The sequence below is a fragment of the Labrus mixtus genome, chromosome 23, assembly GCF_963584025.1.
Source record: "Labrus mixtus chromosome 23, fLabMix1.1, whole genome shotgun sequence".
NCBI lineage: Eukaryota > Metazoa > Chordata > Actinopteri > Labriformes > Labridae > Labrus > Labrus mixtus.
This window is the reverse complement of record NC_083634.1, coordinates 9,832,948-9,858,738: the sequence shown is the minus strand read 5'-3', so window position 1 is coordinate 9,858,738 and position 25,791 is coordinate 9,832,948. Positions and strand designations below refer to the sequence as shown.

The window sequence follows — 25,791 nt, the reverse complement described above, 5'->3', positions numbered from 1 at the left end:
AAAAAACCAAATAGCTCTGATTAGTTATTGTCATCACTGTAACACTGTACGGGGGTAGAATTCTAAAAAAACGGCTGTTTTGATTTTGGAAACGATACATGTTATCCATAGTTAGGCGCGTAGCTGGCATGATTGCCAGGTGGGCGCGTTGTAATGGTTGGTCAAGAGGCTTAAAACCCGCCTCAGTTTTGACTCTAAGCCTGTCGTTAGGTTGACTGAAAGTTAGTCTGAGAGTAATTCCAACATGGCGGCGGCGGCTGCTGATGAGCCTCCTGAGCCCCCTGCCGTAACAGATGGCAGACGTCACTCAGGCTTCGTCCATTAATATTAACAGTCTATGCTTGACCCTAAGGAGCTACTCTGGACCCTGGATGGGGTCTTGATCCCCAGGCTGGGAAGCATTTACAAGATAGAGGAGGAATGAATAAGTCAAAGCTCTGAAAAAAATGTTTTTAAATATAACAAACCACAGCTCATGAATACGCCTCGCATGTCGGCATCAATACATCACCTCCTGGAAAAAATGCCTGTGATCAAGCTATCTGTTGTTAAAGCATCAATTCCATCTATGTATAATTAAAAACACGCCTTCCTTGCTGAACACAGTCAGTGACACATCCTCGAACTGCAGACGTGATCTTGAGAGTTGTTGAAAAGTCCTTGAATTCGCTTGGTGTTCACCTGTGCGCTTCAAGTTGTCCTGTAGTGGATAGTGTGAGTGTCTGTGAAAGGTCAGCTGTGGGAGCTCACAGGCTGTGTTTACATCTGAACTGTGCAGCAGTGAATCACAGTCAGCAGAGTTAGGAGAAGTGTGTGTGTTGAAGAGCTGTGTTTGAGTCATTCGGGCCTCTGTGTTTAGAGTCTGTGGGGCCGCAGGGTTGACATTAAAAGCATCGGTCATCAGAAGTGGAACGACAACAACCCAGAAACTCAGCTTTTAGCCCCTCCCCCCCCACCACCACCACCACCTTAACAAACTGGAGGTCCTTTGACTGGCACACTCTTAATAATGTGATGTTACTGATGTTTCACACGATGATGTAATGCAGCTTTAAGTGTTTAAAATCCAATTGATAAACTTATCCTCTTTGTCTTTCTTTCCCTTGATCTGGCTGACATCATGCATGTTGACGACAGCTGTGCACATTACAACAACTATACAACTGTCTGATTATGCAAACAAATGAAGCTGATGTGGGTTTCTTAAGTGCACAATCTCTCCCACACAACGGGTGACAAATGTTCCTCTTAGAAAGATTATCTGAAGTCTCATGCTGAGCATTTGGCTCTCAGGTAATAACATGTGGAGTCATTGCTCAGTCGCCTGCAAGTGCACATGAGTCAAAGAGGGGGAAGAAATGCCAAATATAGTTATTATTTGCATCTATATTTGGTCGCTAATGTAAAAAAAAAAAATACATTATTAAAATCATATGTAGGAAGGGAGGATTGATTGCCTCTTGTGATTTGCCTTTTTGAAGGTGCAACTTGTGGATTATGTGTATTTCTTTAGAGCGATATCACAGGAGAGGGAGTGATGTACGGAATATCAGGACTGCTGTGATTTAGTCGTGGGTACGAGGCAGCGATAGTCAGAACAACATCTCGACCTCGCGTGTGATATTGCTCTTACGCAACAGTTATACAAGCAGAAAACAGTGTTAAAAACTACAAAATAAACAACAGATATTTTTTTAACTCCACCAACTCGGCTAGCTCCACAATTTAACTGAAGCTAGACTGTTGCCAAGCAACCCAAGCAGTCTATTCTACTGCACTCTCGCTACTCTCTGGGTGTCCATGGTTACCACATAGCAGCTCTTTGTAGTTTGAACCTTCACTTGTGAAATAAATGTTATCATGAAATCAGTGAAATTAGAGTCTGTTGTGTGATTCTCAGGGATGAGATGATTAACACAGAAAAACTCTGTCAGCTGTAAATGTTAATTAAAAGTATTCAGAACTCCTGGTTTAGGAGGACTGATAAAGTCCCAGTGATGTGCCTGTTGTCCAATCAGATTGCTCAGTCAGTTCTAACTGTTGTGTAAAATGACTTAAGATATTAGTAACACATTTATCATTACAGACGCCTTCAAGTGCCGATTTAAAAAGAGTGAATTGATTTTTGTAAGGCAGCCGTCCTCTGTGACTTCATGCTGTCTATATAATGATTATAATGGCTGCTTAATCAGGCATACTCCCTTGCACAAACAATAGGTTGAATTACTATGAAAGTACTTGACATTTTAAAAACGTAACATGAGGTGACAAACCACTAGAAAATTCAACTGGCACCACAGCTTGAGTACTTCACGGTGTCCAGTTTGAGCCATTTGGTGCTCCTTGTTAATCATAATTAAGGCCTCAGGCAGAAAGGAAGTGTTCCTTGAGCTACTTGCACAACGTTAGAAAAACCAGCTGGTCAAGATGATGAAGCAAAACCGCACTTACAGCTAGGTGCATATTAGGATTTAACATGATGCCAAACAGGATGCTTTTATTATGTTACTTTATAAGGAGTAATATGTCAGTGTTGGCTGTTAGATTTTTCTGGTGCCCCCTACTGGCACAAAAAATATAATAAAAAATGCAAATATAAGTGGTTGTGCGTTAACCTCACAACTAGACATACCCATTCTTAATCTCTCATGTCTCTTTTATTCTGACACAGAGGGAAAAACGGACCCCAGCTCCAACAACAAATCCACCAGCGAAAGAACCGACGCTGCACTGACGGTTCAGGACGTGGACGGGGTACATCTGGAGGAGGGAACACAGACGAGGTCCCAGGAAGAGGACTCTGAGCTCAGCCTGAGCTTCCACGGCTACGTAGCTGAGCTGCGGCAGTGCCAGAGCAAGATGAGGAGCGCTCAGATGCCACAAAACGGCCGTAACCCACCGGAGGGCACGGACTGTCAGACAGACCTTTTCAAGGCCACTGTCGTCTAAAGGGAACCCCCCCCCCCCCCCCCCCCCCCCCCACTGCTGCACTTTTAAAGCCTGAGGCACTGACTTTAGAGAGGGAATGAGTCAAACGATGGGCTGCATGTACAAAGCAGTCTATTTACACTCCAAAAAAGATCGATATCATGGTGATAGATATTGTATATTTGTTATGAATTATGGCGTCTTGTTGTTGATTTCTAGTACTGGTTGTCATTTTGGGACAGTGATGTTTTTTGTTATTGTATAGTTTAATTAAGAGGCACAAAACAATTCTGTTAAAAGCCATGTTAGACCGAGGACAACCATGGAAGAAGACTGTAATGGGATTTTTTTTTGTACCATGTTCTAGTAAGGCAAAGATTGTATAAGGTTCATAAGCAGGTTTTAATTATGTTTTTAATTTAGCTTGATGAAATATGATTTTTTTTTAAAGCTAACTAAAAGGTCAGCTGCATTAGCAAAGGGAATTGACAATTCATTATCCTTTGAATTACAATCAAAGAGACACAGTACTTTTAAAAATAACAACTCTAATTAAAGACACGCAAGTTTGACAGAATGTTTTTCACTCCAGTAATTACTCAACTTAATGAGAGCTTGTTTTCCACTGAGGGAGATGCAGCTGAAAGCTGTTGAAAATCACTGGACGATATGTTGGTTGATTTTGTTACAAGAGCTGTTAATAACAACTTTAAATGTAAAGACTTTGTCAAGTTGAATTTAAAAATGTTGCTAGCTTCTTTCCCTGCTGGAAATGAAGGCTGTGACATGTAGTTCAAACCTAAAGAAGAAAACCTGTCATGTGTACCTGAAATGTTAACATTTTACAAAACTACTTGCCCCATTAGAAAGTGGTACCTGCTTTTGTTGAACTAAATGCTCAACAGGACTATTTTTTTAGGATCAAAAGGGAGTCAATTTTATTTTTTCTTGGATATTTACCTATTTCTGGTTTACATCTCTTTCCTGTGTTTTTCAGATCATGCATAATTGGTACCTCTGTTGCCTGTACTTCTTGCTTCTGTGGTTTTGAGGTTGTCAACATGTCGAATGATTAAAAAAAGCTTTGATGGCTGCTTCCAACAAAAAGGATGCTGTTTCTTTTGTCCACATGTGATTAATGGAGGTATTCCTAACAGCAGGGCGATCCCTAAGCAATCCTAACCTCTAATCCTGGGTGTAAAAATATCTGAAATACTCCTTTGTTTTGGTTTATAACCCAGTCTTCCGTCAGGCATTCACTCACACATTCACTGAGCTCTCCTTGTCATATTTGGCTATAGCTACCTGTGTTTGCTAACTTGAGTCAATAATTAAACGGAATAGATTGAACAGTTGAACAGTTTCTTGTTTGGAGTCACCTTCCCTTCACTCTGCGATTTGACCATAATGTGAACGTGCTGTTTAGTCGTCCTACCTCTTCTTTGTATTTTAGGTCAGCATCTGGAGAGAGATTATTACAGCTGGTGAAAATTAGAGGTTAGATTATGGGACTTGGCTGTTTGTCATGACAGAGCTTGTCACTGCTGGAATGTTGACAACAAATAAGGCCTATAAATGGTTAGTAGGCCTCTTCACTTTCATGCTTTCTTTATCTCAAAGGTCCTGCCATTACTGAATTCTTCATTACAACAGTGATTTCTTTCAGATCCTTGATACACCTACAAATTTGACATTCTCTTATCTTAAAAACTCCAACTGTGAATGTTTTGGTGTCTAGACTGCTTCTATCCACTGCTTCTCTGGCAGTTCCCATGGCAGCAACTATGGTACAGTATGTAATAGGTCTTTTATTAAGAAAAATACTCCAGCTTCATCTACATTTTACAGCAATGCAACACAAAACACAGAGCTTGATGTCATAAATGTTTTGCGGTAAATTGTTACTAGAGTAATAGGCCACTGAGGGTAGAAATAAAGGTAGACCAGGCCAGGTATAGCTGTTACCACAAGTAAATTGCTGAGGGTTTGCAACTACTAATTACCAAGTGAAAAAAAAACTAACTGGTGCGCTAGCCTAATTTCTAAAACACAGAAAGGACTATATTTTCGAAAAGAAAAATTCTTAAAACTTTGCTTGTGGATTTTTTTTTTTTACAAAACTAGAATAGCCTTTATTAGCATAGATTAGGCAGCAACATTGAATTGACTTTTTTTAAAACCTAAAATTCAAGTTTTCAAATATATACCTAACGAGCTGGAACTATAGAAAGTTTGTCAACTTTAGATTTAAAAAAAAACAAAAACCGAGATCAATTTCATTATTAATATCATAATAATTGATATGGCCTTTGTTGTCAGCCATGCTAAAGGTTACTTTTTTTATCTCTGGGGATGGGCAACTTTGGTCACAGCAAGGGCCACATTCATTTAATTCTCACTGCCAGGGGGCCAAATTGTAGGATACAAAAACGATTACAGTCAATTTTGTCTCCAATTTAACTCAACATATACCAGTGATCAAATATTATTATGGACATACTTCTGGTTTTCATGATTTCATGGCAGATTTTGTCATGTTTTCTTCATGTTTCCAAATAATTGATGTGTAAAAATTGATCTGAGGGTTGAGGGTTGAATGGGGCCGCATGTGGCCCCCGGGCCGCCAGTTGACCACCCACCGTAGCTAACTTTAGCCTACTTGCACGACGCCATGCTTGTTCAAATGTTAGGCCATATGTTTGTCAAATTCTTATAATTTATTATTAGCCGTTAAAGTGCCAAGAGCAATATTTTGTTTTTTAGGAGACCGAGACTTTAAGCTTTTGATATATTTCTCATACATTTGTTTGTGGCGCTACATAAACTTGATTTACACATTTAAATTTGTCAAAATAAATTAAATGTTTTTTTTAGTCACGCCTCGTTAATCGAAAGAGAGGACTTCAAAATGAAGTAGCCAAACATCCAACAGGAGTGTTCACGTTATGGATCCCCCCGGCAGGACAAGGAGGGATATCCCGCTCCGGCCTGAGCCGCCCCCGCTCCTGCTCCAGTCTCTGGAAAGTTTGAAGCTGTCCCATCTCCTCTTGGTTTACTGACGATGAGAGGGGAAACACCAGCCGGGACATGGGATGCCTCAGAGATAGACAAGCCTAATGACGCAACAGGTTGACTCAATACAGCTTGAAATAGTGAGGAACAGGATAATACTTGCAGGGTTTCCCACGTCTCCTATGACCAAAAGCAGACTGAGGACTCGGAAACTGACAGATATAACGTGACAGGCGCGCAGACTTTCGTCCGAGTTGTGGATTTAAAGCTCCTCCGGAAGCCAAGGACCCAACAAAACTTTTCATGATGGCATACATTTTACTTGTTTTTCTGCCTTGTGTTTTCACTGCACGGACGGTAAGTTTGAACTGTCCTTCTCCCCTCTGCTTGTTATCTTTCACTATTTTTTGCGTGCGTAAAAAAAGAAAAAAAAACCGTCTCTTTCTCGATTTCAGCGCATGTTTGTCCCTGGGTATAAAACTGTCACCTCCACAGAGCCACAGGGAGAAATCCTGAAAGGTAAGTTTTTTACCTCTAACCTGTGTTTAGTGTTGAGGGAAAATGAGAGGGAGAGAGGGAGAGAGGGGTGGTGCACATTGTATACTGGCACTGAATGTGATATATTTCCAGCTGCAGAAAGTTGCTGGTGCAACACGCAGTAAATCTAAAAGCATGTGTGCTTGTGAAGGTGTGCTACGCCTACTTGATGTAGCCTATAATACACAGTGAATTGAGGATTCCCTGTCCTCTGACCAGAGCCTTGGACAAAGTCAAAGGAGTCTTTGTCTGTGAGGTACAAGGGGGAAACTGCAAAATAAAAAAAGATGTTTTAACACATTCTGATAATCTCCTTTTGGGTTTACCTCAAAATGTAACCATTAACAGATGTTTATTATTGCTATTTTTTTTTTTTTTTGCAGTTCTTACTACAATGGGCAAAGAATGTAAATTCCCATTTCGTCAGGGTGGAAGGATTCATCATCACTGCATCACAGTCCTATCCTCAAGACCATGGTGAGTCCTCATTAGCCAAACCCTGTCTCGATTGACTGTTGTGGTTACACAAACAGACTCAAAAGAGTGTGTGTGTGTGTGTGTGTGTGTGTGTGTGTGTGTGTGTGTGTGTGTGTAATCAAGCAGAGTTGAGTCGAAGGTGTTGGCCTCGTCATTTTTGGATTTGTTCCGACTATAACTCACAGACCACAGATTTACACACCTATACAGACTGCAGATGTTACGTCAGGAACAGACACACTGGTATTTTTCCGTCATACAATGCAGTCGTAATAGCTGTGGTTTTTTTCTCGAGGGGCATTAATGCAGTGTTTAATTGTAGTTGCGTATAATTACAGCCCGCTTTGATGAGGGATTCTTTCGCAACAGTGAAACATAAAGACATCTTTAATGAGGTAATGAGCTAATTGGCTTGAAAAGAGCTGGTTATTGTACAACTGGTGGCGGGCTTTGTCAGGACTTGTGTGTCCTTGATAAGACTTTCATAAAAAAGTGCAAAAACCAAAAGTTATCAAATAAAAACCTCTCAATATATCCCAGATTTTTGACACCTTATTTCTTCATATGGTTTATATTCAGGCTAAATGAACAGCTGTCTCAGTTCAAAACCGTCATGCCGCACTTTTTATTGCTTCAGGTTGTGACACAGCAACTGAACCTTATTTTTATTAGAAGAAAAGAAAAAAAAAACCTGCATTGCTGAAGGGCTTTGACTGCTCAACCCTGGGAATGAAGACAAAGAGGGGTGGATGCCAGCAAGTTGGAGCAACATCAATGCAATTACATATGGCCCAATGTCTGTGGTCCACCTACACATAACGTTTCTCGCAATGTGAGCCAGCATGTTCCTGCAATCTGCATTTTCATATCCAGCGTCAAGACTGGGATGGCTTCATCTAGCAGAGATTCCGAGCATGAGCCAGAGGCGTGATGGTTTTACTTTGATTCACTTAGCGGATGATTGACAGAGGAAGTGAGCGTCGGTGGGTTGTTGTTTCCATTTTTTTCTTTTTCTTCTCATGATCAAACTGGAGTCAGAGTGTGCAGCATTTCAAACGCGGAGAAATGTTCAGAGCAGCTTGGGAGCATATTTTTTTTTTTTTAAAGTTAGGAGGTTGTGTAAAATTGAAATAAAAATAGACCGCGATGATTTATAAATGAAACACACCTGGTGGGACGTCTCTCAACATGATTGGGTGGAAAAAGCCAGTGCATACACACGTACATCACTCATTCAGGCACTGAGTCATTAAAAAAACCACTGGATATGATGCACAAAGACTCGCAGCACTATGGTTCCCAAAGATATTCTTTTGGATTTGCTATATGCATTAAAGAACACAACGTTTCCAGCACGACCGGGCTCTTCATCAGGTGCTGGGGACATAGTGGTGCGAGTCTTTGTGGGTCTTATAAAAGGAGCATCCCAGAGAGACTGAGTTTGTCTGAGGTGAGGACGGGGAGGGGTTCAACACTCTGAAATACTGTGCGGACAAAAAGAACAACACTGTAGGAACCATGTGGGTATTTCATTTTCTTAAGTACATACAGTATAATCATGAAAAGAGTCAAAGAATTTGAGGAAACAGCTTTATGAATCTTCGACTCAGGAACACTTCAGAAGCACTCTGAAGAGTCTAAATGTGAAATTCCTTTTCGGAAATAATGGACACCACATCCTCCAGGCTAAAGAGGAGAGGAACCATCCAGCTTGTTTTAAGTGCTCAGTTTCTAAAGCTTTAATGATACACCTTAAAAACAGGTCAATCAGATCAATCCCTGCTGACATTAGTCTGGACTAAAGAGTCAAATAATCCATCAGCTGAAATCCTTTATTGCCATTAAGAAGAACCTTCTCAGTGACTGCATCGTCCTCCATGGCTGAAAGAAGAAATACAAATGTAAAAAAAATGACCGGCACTGATTATTGTCATGTAGGTCAAACATGATATGATGAAATATGTGAATCCAAGTGACTTCCTGGTTTCTGTGTAACATGCCTGTCTCTCCGTCCCTAGGTGCTCCCTCACGCATAATTTTGATCGTGACCGGCAGTTTGGCTTCTGTGCGCCGCAAATAACTCAGCCAGACGGTGAGTGGAGTAAACACACGAGTGCATCCAGTCAGACTGAACGGCTTTCTATCATCTGACTCGCTCTGTTTGAATTGAAGTGATCCACTCACCGAGTCGTTGTCGATTGTGTGTTTCAGTTGTTGTCCACACGTCACGCAGAGTCACAAACCCGTGTCAGATGAGTCCGTGTCAGAATGGAGGCGTCTGCACGTTGACCCCTCCCGGTCACTCGTTTGAGTGCTCCTGTCCTGAGAGCTTCAGCGGGAGACTCTGTGAGCAGAGTGAGTCGATGAATTATTATCATTAATATGAATGAATAACACATACTGTATAATACCACATTTCTTTGGTCCATTCAACCTTTGACCAGTGATTAAACATGTTTCAAAGAGTGGATAATCACATTTACTGGGTCAATCAAGAATCAACAATCAAGCCTTTGATTTATTTCATAACACTGTGTCAATCTCCTGACATCCTCAGAGGTTACACAGAAGCCAGGAAATGATTCCCTGTAGACATTTCAAACAAGATTAAACAGACTGCAGAATGTTCCTCATGTGCAGGTGCTGCGAGTCATTTCCAACTCCACATTCAGACTCATCTCCGTTAATCACCTCCAACACAGTCCAATCAAAACACACACAGAAACACACACAGGTATCCACTCTGGATGCAGCCGTCACACGGCTCAGCACGCTGAACCCGGCTCTTCACGCTCCGACGAGCACTTCAGTCTCATCTCACGTTTCAACACCTTTTTTTTTTTTTCTTGTCTTCTCTCGTCTTTTTTTATTTTTTTCTTTTGCTTTTTTTTTTACAGAGAAGTGCTTTGAAACAGTACACCTGCGCTATTATGACACCGGAGAGTCTTGGGGAAGGATTCACCTCCGTAATGTGGAACAGTGCACATGTGTGGCAGGGGAAATGGCGTGTGAAAGAGTGCGCTACACACGTAAGATGTTCTTTGTTCTTCTGCTGAAACTGTGTCTTCTCTTCAGTTTAATATGCACTTAGAAAGAAAAAAAAAACTTCTTCAGGAGTTTTTGAATCCTCAAACTTTCTCTTTCATATCAGTCCTCACATGACCAGGGCTCCCCTCCCAGCCTGAAGAACCACTTGTATTCTTTGATCCCAGCTCCATAGTTACAGGAGGAAGCTCTCCATGGAAGTGAAGGCAGATTATATGACTCAGTGTGACTCAGGAACACACCCCATGCGTCCGTAAGGTGCTTTTATCTCAGTGGGGGGCTGTTCGAGTGCATTCAACAGATTCCCTGGCATAAAGGAGAGAATGGCAGTGGGCGAGTTTCGTGCTCCTTGATCCCGAAACTGTGTTTTTTGTTTTGTTTTGTCATGATGGTAGCGGCTTATCTTACAGTAGCCATGGGAGAAACATCCTCCCCTTCAGCGAAACCCGCCTAAATATCCTTTGAAATTCTACTCTCGTTTTTTTCCCCGTTTTGCGCTGAGATCATTTTTTTTTTTTAATCTTTTGGGCTCATTCCAAAAAGAAATATTCTTAAGATGACCTCAGTGCAGATGTGGCATCATTATTATATGACCCTAACGCGTCGGTCTAATTTGTGTTGCTGGAGCTTTTTTGACCTCTTCTAAGCCTTTCACTCTTCATGCACCTTGGTAGTTGGTGAAGTTGTGCCAGACAATCCTCTGCATCTTTATTATCTGACAGGGAATATACAAAGAGGCAGATACACAATAAGTACATCCTAGCACAGGACCAGTTTGAACTACACATTTTAACTGGTAAAGAAATAAAAGGCCCACTACATGCTGGAGATATTACCTCGACGTACTGCGTCATCCCCAGATTAGAAAAGTAACTTGATCAATTCTGACTTATGTACATGACATACAAGGGATCAAATGTTTTCACTGACCTCAGAGTAACAAATATCATCCATGCATTATTTGTACCCGTTTTCCCATTCGGGGTCATGGGGTGCTAGAGCCGATCCCAGCTGTCATTGGTCGAGAGGCGGTGTTACATCCTGGACTGTTTGCCAGTCAATCAGAGGGCTGACATATAGAGACAGACAACCAGCCACACTCACACTCACACCTATTTTAGATTCACCAATCGTGCAAACTGCACACAGAGAGGCTCCTGTCCAACGGGGATTTAGAGCAGGAACCTCCTCGCTGACCACTGCACCATTCTGCAGAGGTTCTGTTAAAGAGTAACAGAAGAACAGAATACCATACAGAACAGACGCAATAGACAAAAACAGCAACAACAAAAAAAAAATAGATGTTGAAATGGCTACACGTTTCTTATGTACACAACCAGCAGACAAACTCCTGAAGGAAGTTCTGGGGACTTCAGCTGTCCATTAGTCAGCTGCTCACTTTGCCTGTCTGTTGTTTGCTGCTGGGCAGGTTGTGTACAGTCAGATTGTTTCAAATGAGCGGTAAAGTGTAACAAGAAAGCTTTGGGCCCAAACAAACCCAAACTGAAAGATGCTAAAAGACTTTGTGAGCGCTGTCAAAGCTGCAAAGCGGGGGGGGGGGGGGGGGGAATCATTGTGTGTAGGTTCATTAGTGCCAGCTATAAAACTGTGAGTATACTTACACCAACAAGAAAAAAGATGATGCTGAAGAAGAAATGTTATAAATAATAATAATAACGATGTATCAGAAGACAATGTGTGAGGGTTGTTCACATTGAAGATCTTTACAAAGTTACATTTTCTCCTCAGCTTTTCACAGTTTGTGCTTGTTGTTTGGCGGCTACTTTAATAGTTTTTGATACTTTAATACTTTGTATGGATGTATTTTTGGCTGCAGCAGGCAGCTTTTTCCAGCTCAAATATATAAAAACCACGTGTAAACATCTTTTCATCACTTAACATCAGACAGACACAATGAGCAACCAGCTGGTGATCAAAGCAAAACTTTCCATTTTCAGCTTTTAGAGACCAAAACAGAGCCGAAAGAAAGTAAATGGGACTTAAGTGAATTACAGGTTGTATTGTATGTTCGGTCGAAATACGTGACGTGCTTTCTCTGTGTGTGTGTGTGTGTGTGTCCAGAGTGTCGTTCCAACCCTTGTCAGAATGACGGAACATGCCGGATGATCACATCCACGGGCAAAGAAGTGTGTAACTGCAGACGTGCGTACAGCGGGCCGTACTGCAGCTTCGGTGAGTTTTTATGTCGCAGCCTCGTGTACACATACATGTTCACACAGTGCATGCATGTTCACACACGTGTGAGTGTGATAATAGTTGAATTAGTGGCGGCAGGTGAAGACACGCTGCTAAACTTGCACTAAGTCATGCTCCTGTTGTTGTAAAAGAGCACAAAGAGTTTTCTCCTCAGACTTGTTCTGACTGATTCCAGCGTGAGGGGAAAGAAAATCTGCTCGTCTAAATGTTTGTCAGACTTCATTTGTATCGTTTACATCCCTGCAGAATCCAGACACGATTGAGACGTCTGTGTGTGTTTTTTGTGTGTGCGTCTCGCCGCGTGCATTTGTGTGTGCAGAGCCGGAGACAGAATGCTACAACAGCAGGGGGAGAGATTACCGAGGGGTGGTGGGTACCACAGAGTCCGGCGCCCACTGTCTGCCCTGGAACTCAGACCTGCTGTATGACGAGCTCCATGTTGGCACCATAAGCTCGTCACCCCTAAAGGGCCTCGGGGAACATGCCTACTGCAGGTGTGTGTGTGTGTGTTAAGACATCGTTCATTAGCCGTTCGCTAGCTCGATGTCTTATAGCATAATGACCAATTAAGCAAGCTTTCAGTTCAATTATTGCATTAAAACATTTTTTATCAAGGAGTTAAATAGCAAGGCTACCTTCTATTACACATTTCATTTGTTTCTACTTTGAAGCTGCAACATTCATTTCTTACCCTGGACTAGCAAAGCCGTCAGGTCGCCTTAAAACCAGCATTATGCATTAAAAACACACATGGAGAGTCCAGCCGGTGTTTGACTAAAAACCAGGTCTCATCTCCTCTACAATCTCTCATCTCCTTCACATTGCTTTCCTCAGTCTTTTTTTTTTTTTTTTTTTTGTTGCTATGACTACCCTGTAGTCATATGGCACACCCAGAGCAAATGGTATGTGCTGCAAAATGACCAAAAGATCAAAGAAAAGCCCATTTCAAGAGCACAAACACACGCTCGGATTGTCTCAACAGTTCAGAAACATTTGGAATTGGGGCCTTAACGTAAAAGTAAAAAGTAGCATATTGCAGCTTTATTACTAAGTATTAAAAAAATAGACAATTTTCACAAATAATGGAGTATGCCGAGCTATATGCTGTGTTTATAAATGTGGTGGCCCACCGACACACACTCTGTCCTCTGTGTTGTTCTGCGTGCAGAAACCCAGATGGGGACAAGAAGCCGTGGTGCTACACCCTAAATGACGGCGCCATCTCCTGGGAGTACTGTGACGTCCCCTCCTGTGTCATGTCTGTTTGTGAGTAGAAAAGGCACAGAGAGGAGTTTTGCTTTAACTTGTTTGCTTTTTTTTGATTTGCTCCTGTTTATAAATTGTTGCCACCCGCCTTTTATTAACGTAATTCTTTCCATTAATAATTGCCCTTGGTTATTATTGGTTTTCATTTTCATGTGAGCCTTTCTCCTAATTGGCTTTTTTTCAAGGGTGCCATTGAGCTCATCACAATAACGTGTGAAATGTTACATCTCTTTCTCGAGGCCACTCTCTGCATCACTCAATATCTCCAGCCTCCCAGCGTTGATTATATATCGCAGTCTGCGACGCTTGTCGTCCGAGGAGCATTCAAAAGCATCCAAGCACCTCATTAAAAAGCTTTAAATTAGAAAATCCAGTGTTTGTGAGGGAAACTGAAAGCGCGGAGAAAGCAGCTAATCTCAGCTGAGTCACGCTGCACCGGAGAGCTGAAGTCAGCCAAGTCAAATGTTTTTTTTTCTTCTTCTAAACGTGGGCTCAATGAGATAAGGGGAAATAAGGTTCTGACTCATCCTGAGTCAACATGTCATGTCAGGTGGAGCCAAATGTTAATGTGCTGAGTGGGATTTGGCACAGTTGGGTGTCTGTCATGATGCCAGGGATATGCACCACATCCACAAGCTTTTCCCATCTGCTGCGCACTTATCCACATAATTATTAGCATGAGGTTGCACTGTGTCACTATTAAACTATAGATCCGCTTTTCTGCTTCTTGCAGGGTGGGATCATCCAGCTGCAAAATTGAAAATATTTAGAAGAGGTATTTAGGAAGTGTGTTGGTTTGTGTTGTAGCTGTTGTAGTGGTTTAGTCGTTTTGAGCTGTAGTCTAGTTCCAGAATTCTAGCTATGGGTAGCCATGAGTTTGAAATGTTGATGCACTTAAACCTGTCTTCTCTTACAGCTTCTTCTAGAAGGGCAATCCTGCCCGGCGTTAGAAAACGAAACCCCCCTAAAGCAGACAAAAAGCCTGTGTGTGGAAAAAAGCACAAGAAGAGGTTATCCATAGCCAGGGGGAGGATAATGGGAGGAAACTCGGCCCTGCCAGGGACTCACCCCTGGATGGCCGCCATTTACATCGGGCAGTCGGACTTCTGCGGAGGCACCCTGGTGTCTTCCTGCTGGGTCATCTCTGCGGCTCACTGCTTCTTGGGCAAGTATGTCATGGATGCGTTTTTTTGTGGCACTTTTAGTTGACAAACTTTGCTCTTTTTTTTTTTTTTTTTTAATAAAGGGTGATTCATCGTTATGTTTGTGTCCTTGAGATCCATTTTATAGACGCACTCACTTTGATTCAACACATTGCCCTTCATAAAATATTCAAAGTTCAGTCAGGTACCATATTTTCTCTTAATTGTTTTCTGACTGTTGTTGCTGAACAAGAGGTCACTCCTCAGAAGGCATGTGATTCAAAGACCCCTTCAGCATCACAGCTTTACCAACAGGCTAAATTTAGACAAGCGTGCAGTTCGAGGAAAACCTAAAAATGTCCCATGCACAGGGGGCTGTTTACATTTTCCCCTTCTGATGTCAACAAACAGGCCTCTTGTCATTGTTCAAGTTCAAATATCCTATGACTTCACAGTGGATGTCATACACTGTAGTTTAACAGCCACTTTGTCTTCATAAAAGTGCAATTTGTAAAGGGTTCATTATATCATATCTGCAAGGCTTCCTTCTAAACACACTCGTAAAGCCAAGACGCTTTTAGTATCAGCTGGGATTTGATTCAGCTAATTAAAAAGTCCACAATGTTCATCACAGCCCACAGCACTGAAGTGATGAACATAATGAAGAACATACTGGAGATTCTGCTTTTATTAGCGTCTTTAAATTGGGTTTAAAATGGAAAAATGTTAAGTCCTCAGGGAAGCACAAATGTACAGATGATTATCACACAAATATGAACGGAAGATTTGAATCATTTTTTGTGCACACATAGAGTTTTTAGACCAATTAAAGTCGTGGTGGCCCAGGATTCAACCTCTAGGGACCCTCTACAGTGAAATGAAACTTGTAGTTTTTCTGGTTACTTGGCTCTTTACTCAAATGTTTTACATTTATGATTGTGTGCTTAATGTGCAGTGTGCTGATAAAAAGTGTGTCTTCCTTCAGCCCCCTCAAGTCGCAGATTCGCGTGGTTCTCGGCCAGCAGCATTTCAATGGGACCGGCATGTACACCAGGACGTTCGGAGTGGAGGAGTACATCTTTCCAAAACAGTTCTCCGTGTTTAATCCAACACTCCATGACATTGGTAATCATTAGCACACACACACACACACACACAAACACATAAACCCACAAACCCACTGACTCACATAAACTAGAAGATCTGCTGACCCCCTATCAGAAACTCACTTAAGACCCCGTTCTGTGTGCACAGCTGTGCGTCACCAAGCAGCTGTGTGCCCCTCCGCTCCCCCACGCAAACACACACACACATTCTCATATACTTACACATACACACAGTTGGGTGTGGCAGTTTCATTGGCTAACGGAGCCTCAGAGTCTGCCACTTGTTTCATCATTTTAACTATGTGTTCCTCTTTGCCCGTGTCATGACACTGTGCTTTTGTTGCCCCAGTTCTGATCAAACTGAAAAAGCAGGACGGGCGGTGTGTGAGGAGGACCCCGTTCATCAGACCCATCTGTCTCCCAGACAAGAGCATGACGTTCCCTGATGACTACTGCTGCACTATAAGCGGCTGGGGACACATGTATGAGAGTGAGTGATGAGGAAATCATGGCAGTGTTGTATCATGATAACAGCTGTTTGAAATCATAGACTGTAACAGGTTACACAGCTTATTTGGTATACAAAGTCCAACATCTTTATTTATGATCCTGCTGTTAAAAACCTTACATTTTGAGTTTGACAAGTTCTTCCATTGTTTTTAGAAGCTACTAGCTAATCCAGTTGTACCATAGGCTGTATATAAATATGGACAATACATCTCCATCTCCTTCCTTTGTACATAATTAAAGCTAAAACACTGTGCAATAGGTGCTAAAAAATGTCTGTTGACATAATTTCGAGCCAAGACAAGCAAAGAAGGGATTTGGCTGTAGGAGCTGCGGCATTGATGCCTGGCTCCGTCTAGTGAACCAAAGCACACATTTGACTTGCTGATAAAACCACAAAGACCCCTCAGGTCTGTGCAGTCTACAACTGAACAAGTTCTTTTGTCTATTTGCCTTGTCCAATAACTTTTGTGGTAGTGTTAGTTACATTTCCTAACACAATTTCTTCTACCTTTCTAATCTGGTGATCACAACTCCGCAGGAGCCGCATTTGCCAACAGAGCTGTCAATCGTGATGTTACAGTCACTAATTTTCACATGAAATAACTACTTAAAATTAAACTTCTCAAAACAGTAATATTTAAGACGTCAATAAGGACTAACCATGTTAAAAAACTTTGTTTGAGAAAAATGTTTTTGACCTGTATTTTAAAAGTTTCCCCCATGTTCCATCTGTTAACACAGAGGAGGCGGGGTTTATGACCTATACTGCAGCCAGTCACCAGGGGGAGCTCTAAATCTGTTGCCCTCATTGTCGGAAGCTCTTGTGCTGGCCACTCTTTGTACAGTTTATGGATTGTAATATGGCAATAAAGAATGAACAGTGGAACGCCTCACCTTTAGTGAAGCTATAAGATTCAGAGCTCCCCCTGCTGACTGGCTGCAGTATTGGTCATAAACCCGCCACCTCAGTGTTAACAGAAAGGATATGGGTAAAATTATAAAATCTAAATGCACATCAGATAAAATTTTCTCATACCTGGTTTTGTCATGGTAGTAAGTTATTATCAAGATCAATGGTGTACAAGTCATCGTTTTCTGTGTTGTTTCTTTTAAATTGGTTATTTGATGCTATTAAAAGTTGGCTCGGAGAAAACATAATGAACGCTAACACAAGAGTCATTTCACTTTATAAAACTGTGAGAGTTTGAATGTAACTGCATGATGTCAATACCCTGGCTCTAGCCAATCCCTAAATTCACAATATGTCTGCGCCAGTCACAGGGATATTTTGGCGTCATCCTCTTCTACAGGGGGATACTGAGGCATGCTGTCCATTTGTATACATTCATAGTCTAGGCGCTGTACCAATAAAATGTAGTTCTACTTGATTAATAAATTACAACTAGCCATTACTAAAAAATCCAGAGTGACACACGCTTAAGTAAAGCTTACTAACTTTTAGTGGCAGTCCTTTGCAAATGGTGTTTGTGTTGTAAGTGCATGAACTGATTCTTGTGTTTCAGAGTTAGTGGTATGCCATCTTGCTGAGTGTGATATCACTGATTATGCTAATGTAGTTATTTTTATTAGCTAAGTTTGGCTAACATTTTTCTGTTTAACATTTTGTAAAATTATTGATCTTATCTTACCTTTATCTTATTAACTGATCATGAAAACTCTGTTTATTATCAGAGTGCTAGTGTTTCCACTTCAGCTAGTTCAGTTAGCAACATAACTGTTTCAGCTAACATCTGACTTATAGCTGTGACTTTGGGTGTTTTAATAACTTAAAAAGGTTAGAAATCTACAAGTAATGTTGGCAAATAACATGCAACTACGTGTTTTGGATGTTTTGAAAGAAAAAGTTTAACTTTATTTTGATTAAAATGAGTTATTTGTGCTTTGTTTGACAGAGGTGGAGGGTTACTCCAGTCTGCAGGAGGCGGGAGTCAGGCTGATCTCTCATGACTCTTGTAGGACGCCAGGTGTTTACGACAACCACGTCACTGCTGATATGATATGTGCCGGGCTAAACAACTGTGCAGACGCATGCCAGGTAGGAGAGCATTTTACTAAGACAGGCAATCATTATTATTAGAAGTCTAGCCTTGTGTCCAAGTAGAGAACAAATGAAAGCATCTAAATATAAGAATCTGACAGATTCAACCAGCGCTCTACTAAAGACTGGGGCTCTTTTTTAATGCAGTGTGAGATATTTGAGTTCAGGTTTGTGTTTTACTAAGTTTCTGTAAACCCATGGCTGTTAAAAGAGAAGAAGGTCCTTCTTAAGTCGAAGCAACAATAAACTAGCTTCGTTTGTCAGACAATCAGAAATGTTTAAAGGTTGGAGGAACAGAAGTATTTTATTTTACATAATAGTACGGATCTGGAAGGGTCAATACCAGAAACAAGACCAACGCTATCAGTGTAATGGAGGGGCAATTAAGACTGCAGCAAGGAATCCCCAAATGGAAAGTACAATTAAAAGAACGCAATGGTCTGAAAGCTGCAGAGACGTCCTCAGCCTGCTGTGTAAAAACGATTGGCGCTCTTTCTTTTCAAATTAAATGTCACTGTTTTATTTATTTCCCCTGTGACTAGAGTTCAATTTGTAGTATTACATTTGGTTTCAAGTGTGTGACTCAGCTGTTTGTGTTGGTCCACTTTGATCTGTGCGTGTATGTTTATATGAGCGGACTGTATGTGTTTCCCCAGGGCGACTCAGGGGGCCCTCTGGCTTGTGCGAGGAATGATGTCAGCTTCCTGTATGGGATCATCAGCTGGGGGGAGGGCTGCGGCCGCTCTGGAAAACCCGGTGTTTACACCAAAGTAGTGAACTATATCGACTGGATCAATTCAGTGATCAGACGCAAACCAAAGGCCTCATGATTAGACATTACCTGGACATTAGCTTTAATATATTAGATTTTGTATATTATTGTACTGTATTCTGTTTTTGTTGTATCTTTTTCTACTGTGAAACATGTTCTGACTGAATAAACCTTCACTGACTTGATAGATCTTTGAGTGACTATTTCAACACCAAAACAATCCCAAGTAGACATTTTTTCGGAGAGCTTTAAATCACTGGTATGAATCACTTCATCAACTTCAAGGGTTTTAACTGTTGATATAAGCAATAAGGATTTTTTTTTTTTTAGCTTTTTCAAATTAAAAGCAATAAAGTTGTATCTTCAGGTTTACTCACAGTACTAGCTTTTTTTTTTAGGAGCTCCACACTTTAAAACTGAGAGTTAAAGAAAATATTAACCATGCAATTAATATATTAACATTTGCACATCCATATGCAGCTATTTGAACAGGTATCTTTTAATAACCTGAGGTTATTCTTTCAGTGCTATTCCACCTCGAAGCTTTCCTGCTGCTTCCACTTCTTCCATCATTTAAATTCAAACAGGCCTATATGTAAATTTAATTGGAATAAATTAAAAATAAAATTGCAATTTAAATCAATGATGATTTAACTTTTACAACACCAGCATGTATTTCAGACACTTATGTATTCGACCACTTCCACGGTATATAATTATTGTTTTATTTATTTTTTGCAACAAAATCCACACTTTTTAAATTGCATGTATCTGTGTCTTGTCTGTATTTCGAGAACAGGTGTTTACTCAGGTGCTCTATTATGTTCAGCACAACCATTTATTGTGTTGAAATGAGGTATCTGTGGTATGAGAACCATGTCATCTCGTTGTTTTCCCTGCAGCAGCGCAGCAGGTGGTGTAAACAGGCCCAGGTGGCAGCAGCATGGTCGGTTGGCTGGCGCACACAGACAGACAGACACACACACAGACACACACACAGACAGACAGACAGTGGTCATGCCATTTTCCATGTGCCTTGCTGGGGGCGAGTTAGCGCCCCACCAGCAGAGAGAGCAGCTATTTTGAAAGTGACCCCTCATTCAGGCAGCGACGGTGCAGCTGTCAGGAACCATGACTGAAGATGACGGATTCTGTTGTCGTGGAGGGATATGCCAGACTCAGAGATGGAAAAAAGGTGTTATGCTTCACTAAATTTGCTGACGGATATGAAGCAGATGTGGCTTATACTTCAGCGCACTTTCGTCCGTGCTTAAAAACTTTGTCTCTGCTTTTGTTTTTCTTCCACAGTGGAAAACTAGGTGGCTCGTTCTTCGCAAGCCGTCGCCTGTAGCAGGTAAGGAGCACCAGCTCTCTATGTTTTGATATTGGGGTTATTAGCTCCACTACTGATATGCGGAGCTTTGTTGCGGCGTGTAAACAAATAAATGCGCATGTTTGCTGCGTCACAGTTGAGGAAGCTGGCGTGCTGAACACATCAGGTGTTAGCCGTGTTTTTCACGTTTCATGGACATTCATGACTTCATGGCTTGTTTTTGTGTATTCAGAAACTTGGGCCTCGAGTATGGGCTCTAATAAAGGGTCAAAAAGGATTGAAACAAACATTGTGATAAGTTATGTAACGGTGTCATACCCTGTTTGTGTATCTCGCCCAGCCATTTTAAGTATTTTTAATGTATACCTTCATTCTTGTTGTTGCTTACAGAGTTGTTTTTTTTGTTTTTATCTTTGAAATACTTTGGAAATTTCCATAATTTATTTATCTCTGTTAGGCCTTGAATTTCGTAGGCGTTTCTTTTTTATTATAATACAAAACCACTGTTTTTGGAATGACGCATTTGTAAACATAATTTCACATGCTTAAAATCTTATGATTGACCCTTACTGATCCCCAACCTTACAGTGAATGTGCCAAAGAGGATAATGTAAGCCCTGCAGTATTTTTAGATGCACCCTGAATATGCTCTTTGTAAATGTGACGGAAAGACAAGTCCTCTTGCCTGACATTGACTTGTCTCAACCCTTGAATTCAACAGTGACCTCTGATCTTTTCGCATCATAAATAATCTCTACTTTTCACCGTGATGAAATGGCTATATTGCATTCAGAAATGTTTCTGTGGCATATCGGGTGGCCAGCTACAAATGCTCCACAGGTTGGACTGAGGATGAGTGCTGCTCATCTTCAGATCTTTGATGTCGGTGTTATCACAGCTGTCTGCGCTCATGCCTCATGTTATTTGGGTTAAGAGGTGTGTGTGTGTGTGTGTGAAGGAGAGGGATGCACACACACACAGTGACTGACTTGTTTTGTCAGTTGACACTTGATTGTTTGAAGGTGCCAAAAGACCTCAGGACAATACAACAGCCACTGTGTTTCAGAATACATCTCATAAGTGAGTAACTGTCTCTCTGTTTATGTTTCCAGACTGCCTTGTGCTGCTGGTTTTTAAAGACAAGTCCGAAAAAGCTCAGGGCAACAAGGAGAGGGCCAGTGTCACCTTGGAGGAGATCTGTGGTCTGGAACTGGGACAGTGCTATGAGGGCGTGGCTTTTACTCTGGCCATCCTCTGCCTGAACCAGGCCGCGCTGCTGGGCTTTGACAACAGGGAGGCGCTGCAGGCGTGGGACGTTCGCCTGCGATACAGCCTTGGAGAAGGTGAGAAGGAAAACAATGCTTTGGTGCTAGGGATGGGAACTGAAAACTGGTACTTTTTGGTACTGGTACATGATTGACGCTGACAGTGCTGCTCATTGAAACAGTGCTCTTCCCGGTATTCACGTTAACAGTCGCTCTTAGTCAAATACTTACAGCCTGCTTCTTTTCCTGTTGTTGAGTCTAATAAAAATAGTTTGGATTAACAAGCTGCGGCTGACTTTCTCTGGACGTTTTAGAGGCACGCTCCTCGGTTTCAAATCAACTCCAATAAACGAACATCAGAAGGATGTGTGTGTCGACCTCGCCCCTCAGTGTGTCAGTGTGCTGAGGCTCAGCTGAGAGGAGACTCAAGTGTTTGATAAGTATGAGTAAAATAATTAAAGGAAAGATAAAAAATAAAAGCATTTTACTGTACAGAGACGCTTAACACATCAGTGTTTTACTGTGTGATAGGACTTAAGGTACATTAAGGCAATAGGAGAAAGTGCCGGGAAACGGTCTGTGTTTACTGTTTCATACTTTATTGCAACACCACACATCTACACTGCCAACATGTTGGCTTGTTCTGCGTGTGGCTGTCCGATAGTGTTTGTGTTGCTGTGCGCACGGCACGAAACGAGATCGTCACAAAACGGTCTATACTTGTGAGGACCAAGCAGGCGGAAAATCAGCCCTTTCCGGTCACCTACTGATCCATCGGCGCACCTTTAATCCTGATTTCAATACCAATCACAATAATCGTGATTATGATTTTTGTCATAATCAAGCGGCCCTACAGCCACCCTGCTTCATCCAGAGGAAAAACTAGTAGTTGAGTCCAAGAGAGAAACAAAGAGGTAAGAGTTCATAACCAGATAGGCAGGTTTCGATCGACAGGTCATTGATGACCATTTGATGAACATTTTTGAAAAACAGTTCTCCAGCTCTGGGGATGGTTTGGAAAACAGTAGATCTCATAAACAGACATAAATTCCAACTAATATAAAAAAATAAAAAGTGATTCTCTGTAAACCTTTGTCTGTCATGTTCATCATTGACTACCATGAGAATGATGACACTTAAAATCTGCTACGTTGAGAAATCGCTGATGTGTCTAGGAAGAATAATCAACTGCAGGTTGGCTGCAACAGCAGAACTTTGTCCCCCTGGGGTTTTACTTTTTGATTAAGTAACAGTCCATAAGCTCTGGACAAGTGACCTTCCAGTCCTGCCAGAGGAATATTTCCAGAGACCTGACTTATCAAAGCCCTGCAGGTTCAGCAGAAGAGTTTAGAATTCAGTCCTGTGTTTCACCTGTAGGAAAACAGGAGGAGAGCTTTGCTGCAGCAGTTTTTAAACTTGATGATTTATCGAAGAAACGGAACAATGTGATACTGAGGTCCAGCTGGGAAAGCCAAGTGTAAATTAAGGTTACAAGAACATCATTTAGAAATATTTCAAAGATTGCAAAAACAAGAAGAACATAACGTATCAAAGATTCATAAACTGATGAAAAGAAACTTTTAACATCCCACAATGAGGGAGCCATGTATCTGCAAGCAAGTTTTTTACATAATAAGATTTTTTTATTTTTCCGTTGAGGGTATGAATGTTTTTCTCAACCGCTTTGGGCCTTTCAGAGTTCTCGAATAAAAACAAAAACAAGTTGTCATCCATATTTTAAACATCAAAAGCAATATGATAAAAAGTGTGATAAAACAGTTTTAATGAAGAAGCAACACCGCACACATCACGAGAGCCAGAGGGAAAGTTCAATGTGTTTTATTCTGTTTCATTTGATAAAGTTTTGTGATAATTTGATGATTCCACTTATGAAACATCAAATCTAAAAAGTGATATCTTATCCCTTGAAAACTACAAAAAGATCCTCAACCTGTGGCATGGTTCTGCTTCTTCCTCCTGACACAAACCTATGACTTTGTAATGTAGAGGACATATGTATATATTACAATAAATTAAGTTAAAGTAGAAATACACTGACCCAGTGCATGTGGAAAGGGGAATTAACAAACCAGCTGTTCTTGGTAAATTTAAGTTATTGTTACAAAAGGAAGGAAAATTGTGTAAGCTTAAGAAATTCAAATGTAACAGAAATGACCCTGAGGGTTCTTTGACCAAACATAAAAGAGAACTCTAACGGGAGTTGAAACACTTACCTTTCCTATCGTGACACCCAAATGAAAACTAACCTGTCTGCAGTAAACAACCTAAACTAGAACAAGTGAACCTAGAAACTCAAAGTGAAATATTACTTGGCACAGTCCAGATAAGAAATGTTTGCCTAGTTAGCGATTTAAAAAAAAAAAAAAAAAACTCAACACTGACTGAGAAGCGAGTGAACACAATCAAAAAAAACAAGAAGCACAGAGGTGAGTCCAACAAAGTGGTGCTATGTATGCAGAGGTGATCTTAAGGTGTTGGTCAGCAGGTGCTCTCTAATTTGTCTCAAACACACACACACACACACAAGTGAGGGGGCGTGTGGCAGCCGTAACATACACAAAGCCGGTAACAACATGCAAACTTTAAAAGGTCAGGAATCTGAATAAGTCCAACTATTGTGTTCTAAATTCAATCCACATTTTTCATTTTGTTTGCATCTCGGTGCTCTACACATCTCAGATATCAAACTCTTGTAAATTCATAGCCAGGCGTGACGAGTGCGTTTGATCGACATGTATACAGCGTGGATCTGCAGTTATGTAAGTGTTGAACTATAGGAGCTATAAATAACACAGTACAGTACAACTGCAGGCCGGAGTCCAGAACTCACTAACGACAGTGTGATGAGACGTGATAGTGAGGATAAGGACATGGTGCTAAAGACAAATTGCATCGCAGTTGTTCCTTCCAAACTGGCATGTGTTTTGTAGAGGGCTCGTTAAAAGTGTGTGTGTGCATGTGTGTGTGTGGCCCAACGCTTAATGGCACTGAGTGGTGTGTGTCCAAGCCGGCTGAAATGTCACCTGCCAGCCCGGGCTGAGGGCCACAGTGCACCGCAGAGCCTTTGTTTGTGAATCTTTCTCAACCTGAGTGATGACTTGTTGCAGCTCGCAGATGTTTCCTCACGATCCCCCTCCATCAATCTCACCTGGTGAAGTTTGTTCCGAGAAGTGTTTGTTTAAGCGCTGCAGGGGGAAAAAAAACACCTCAAGTGATTAGGCTACGTTCAACAAACTCCCAGGCAGAAACCCAAATGTAGTGCGCATGGTTGGTTAAATGTCCCGCTTTGTTGTCTTCTAAGGAACAGCAAAAAGACTCCAATCACACAGATGTTTGAGACAGCTTTTGATTGATTGCATTGGGCGTCGGATCTAAGCCTGTTTTTCTCGCTGATTTCATTCTCTTGTGTGCAGCTGTTTCTCCTTTTTATTGGTGATTGAAATGGAAACGGAGCTGAAGTCATAGATGTGTGAGGAACTCTGTGTTTTCTATCCAGTTTATCCCCAGGCTGCTCAGATGAAGATTGTGCAGCCCTCACAATGAGCCTTATATCGCCACGTACACGTCAACCGGCTCCAATGGTGCATTCACATATTCCACATCTTTAGAAAAACGCTCAAGTAGAAGATTTACACCATAACTGAAGAGACGTTTGTCAGACAAGCGCATAAAAATCACAAAGGACCGCCTCAAATTTATATTCTCAACCTCGGTCACACCGCTGAACAAGCAATGAGCTAAACCTGCCCCCCCCCCCCCCCCCCCCCCCCCGCTGAACCAGAACTATGCACAGTATTCTAGCCTTTAGCCTTAACAGCCTGTCCTAACAGCATGCAATGAGAGCGAGTGTCAGCGACAAAATCAGCTTGATTCAATTGTTTACTATTGGAACGTCCTGAATGCCCGCCAGTGACGCAGCGCAAAAGCAGTGCGACGCGGCACACCAATGCCCCGTTTCTATTTTCCTCTCTGCCACTGGGGGGTTTAAGGCACTCAACAGAGCTTGTTTTATAAAGTGCATATCACTTTGCATTAATCATTTTCTCATTCTAATTAATATGTTGAGCTATGACTTGTGTCAACACCGGATAATTATTTTTC

The 25,791-nt window shown here is 41.5% G+C and overlaps 3 protein-coding genes across 14 annotated transcripts in view; all 3 read left to right on the top strand.

Annotated features, from left to right (window-relative positions):
- The window catches only part of LOC132958133 (regulator of G-protein signaling 12-like), a 41,478-nt gene extending 37,443 nt beyond the window's left edge, over positions 1 to 4,035 (top strand). For all 8 annotated transcript variants that reach the window (XM_061030755.1, XM_061030753.1, XM_061030754.1 and 5 more), the window contains one exon: positions 2,672 to 4,035. In XM_061030755.1, the coding sequence (XP_060886738.1) occupies positions 2,672 to 2,949 (278 nt within the window). In that variant the 3' untranslated portion in view covers positions 2,950 to 4,035. The remainder of the gene's footprint in view (positions 1 to 2,671) is intronic.
- Positions 4,036 to 5,905: 1,870 nt separating this feature from the next.
- LOC132958136 (hepatocyte growth factor activator) lies at positions 5,906 to 19,256 on the top strand. 2 transcript variants are annotated; one of them, XM_061030765.1, is made up of 15 exons: positions 5,906 to 6,297; positions 6,396 to 6,459; positions 6,861 to 6,954; positions 8,973 to 9,046; positions 9,166 to 9,309; positions 9,852 to 9,983; positions 12,082 to 12,192; positions 12,536 to 12,710; positions 13,385 to 13,482; positions 14,216 to 14,257; positions 14,399 to 14,651; positions 15,610 to 15,749; positions 16,080 to 16,220; positions 18,154 to 18,296; positions 18,956 to 19,256. In XM_061030765.1, the coding sequence occupies exons 1-15, from the start codon at positions 6,244 to 6,246 to the stop codon at positions 19,127 to 19,129; spliced, it is 1,839 nt and encodes a 612-aa protein (XP_060886748.1). In that variant the 5' UTR covers positions 5,906 to 6,243; the 3' UTR covers positions 19,130 to 19,256. The 2 variants fall into 2 exon arrangements, with proteins under 2 accessions (XP_060886748.1, XP_060886749.1); XM_061030766.1 differs by lacking the exon at positions 14,216 to 14,257 and having other exon boundaries at positions 5,907 to 6,297.
- A 786-nt stretch (positions 19,257 to 20,042) lies between these two features.
- LOC132958441 (protein Dok-7-like) overlaps positions 20,043 to 25,791 on the top strand; it is a 41,723-nt gene continuing 35,974 nt past the window's right edge. For 2 of the 4 annotated variants that reach the window (XM_061031271.1, XM_061031270.1), the window contains exons 1-3: positions 20,043 to 20,266; positions 20,380 to 20,425; positions 21,517 to 21,747. In XM_061031271.1, coding sequence (XP_060887254.1) covers positions 20,213 to 20,266; positions 20,380 to 20,425; positions 21,517 to 21,747 — 331 coding nt within the window. In that variant the 5' untranslated portion in view covers positions 20,043 to 20,212. The remainder of the gene's footprint in view (positions 20,267 to 20,379; positions 20,426 to 21,516; positions 21,748 to 25,791) is intronic. The other 2 variants (XM_061031272.1, XM_061031273.1) reach the window with 2 other exon arrangements.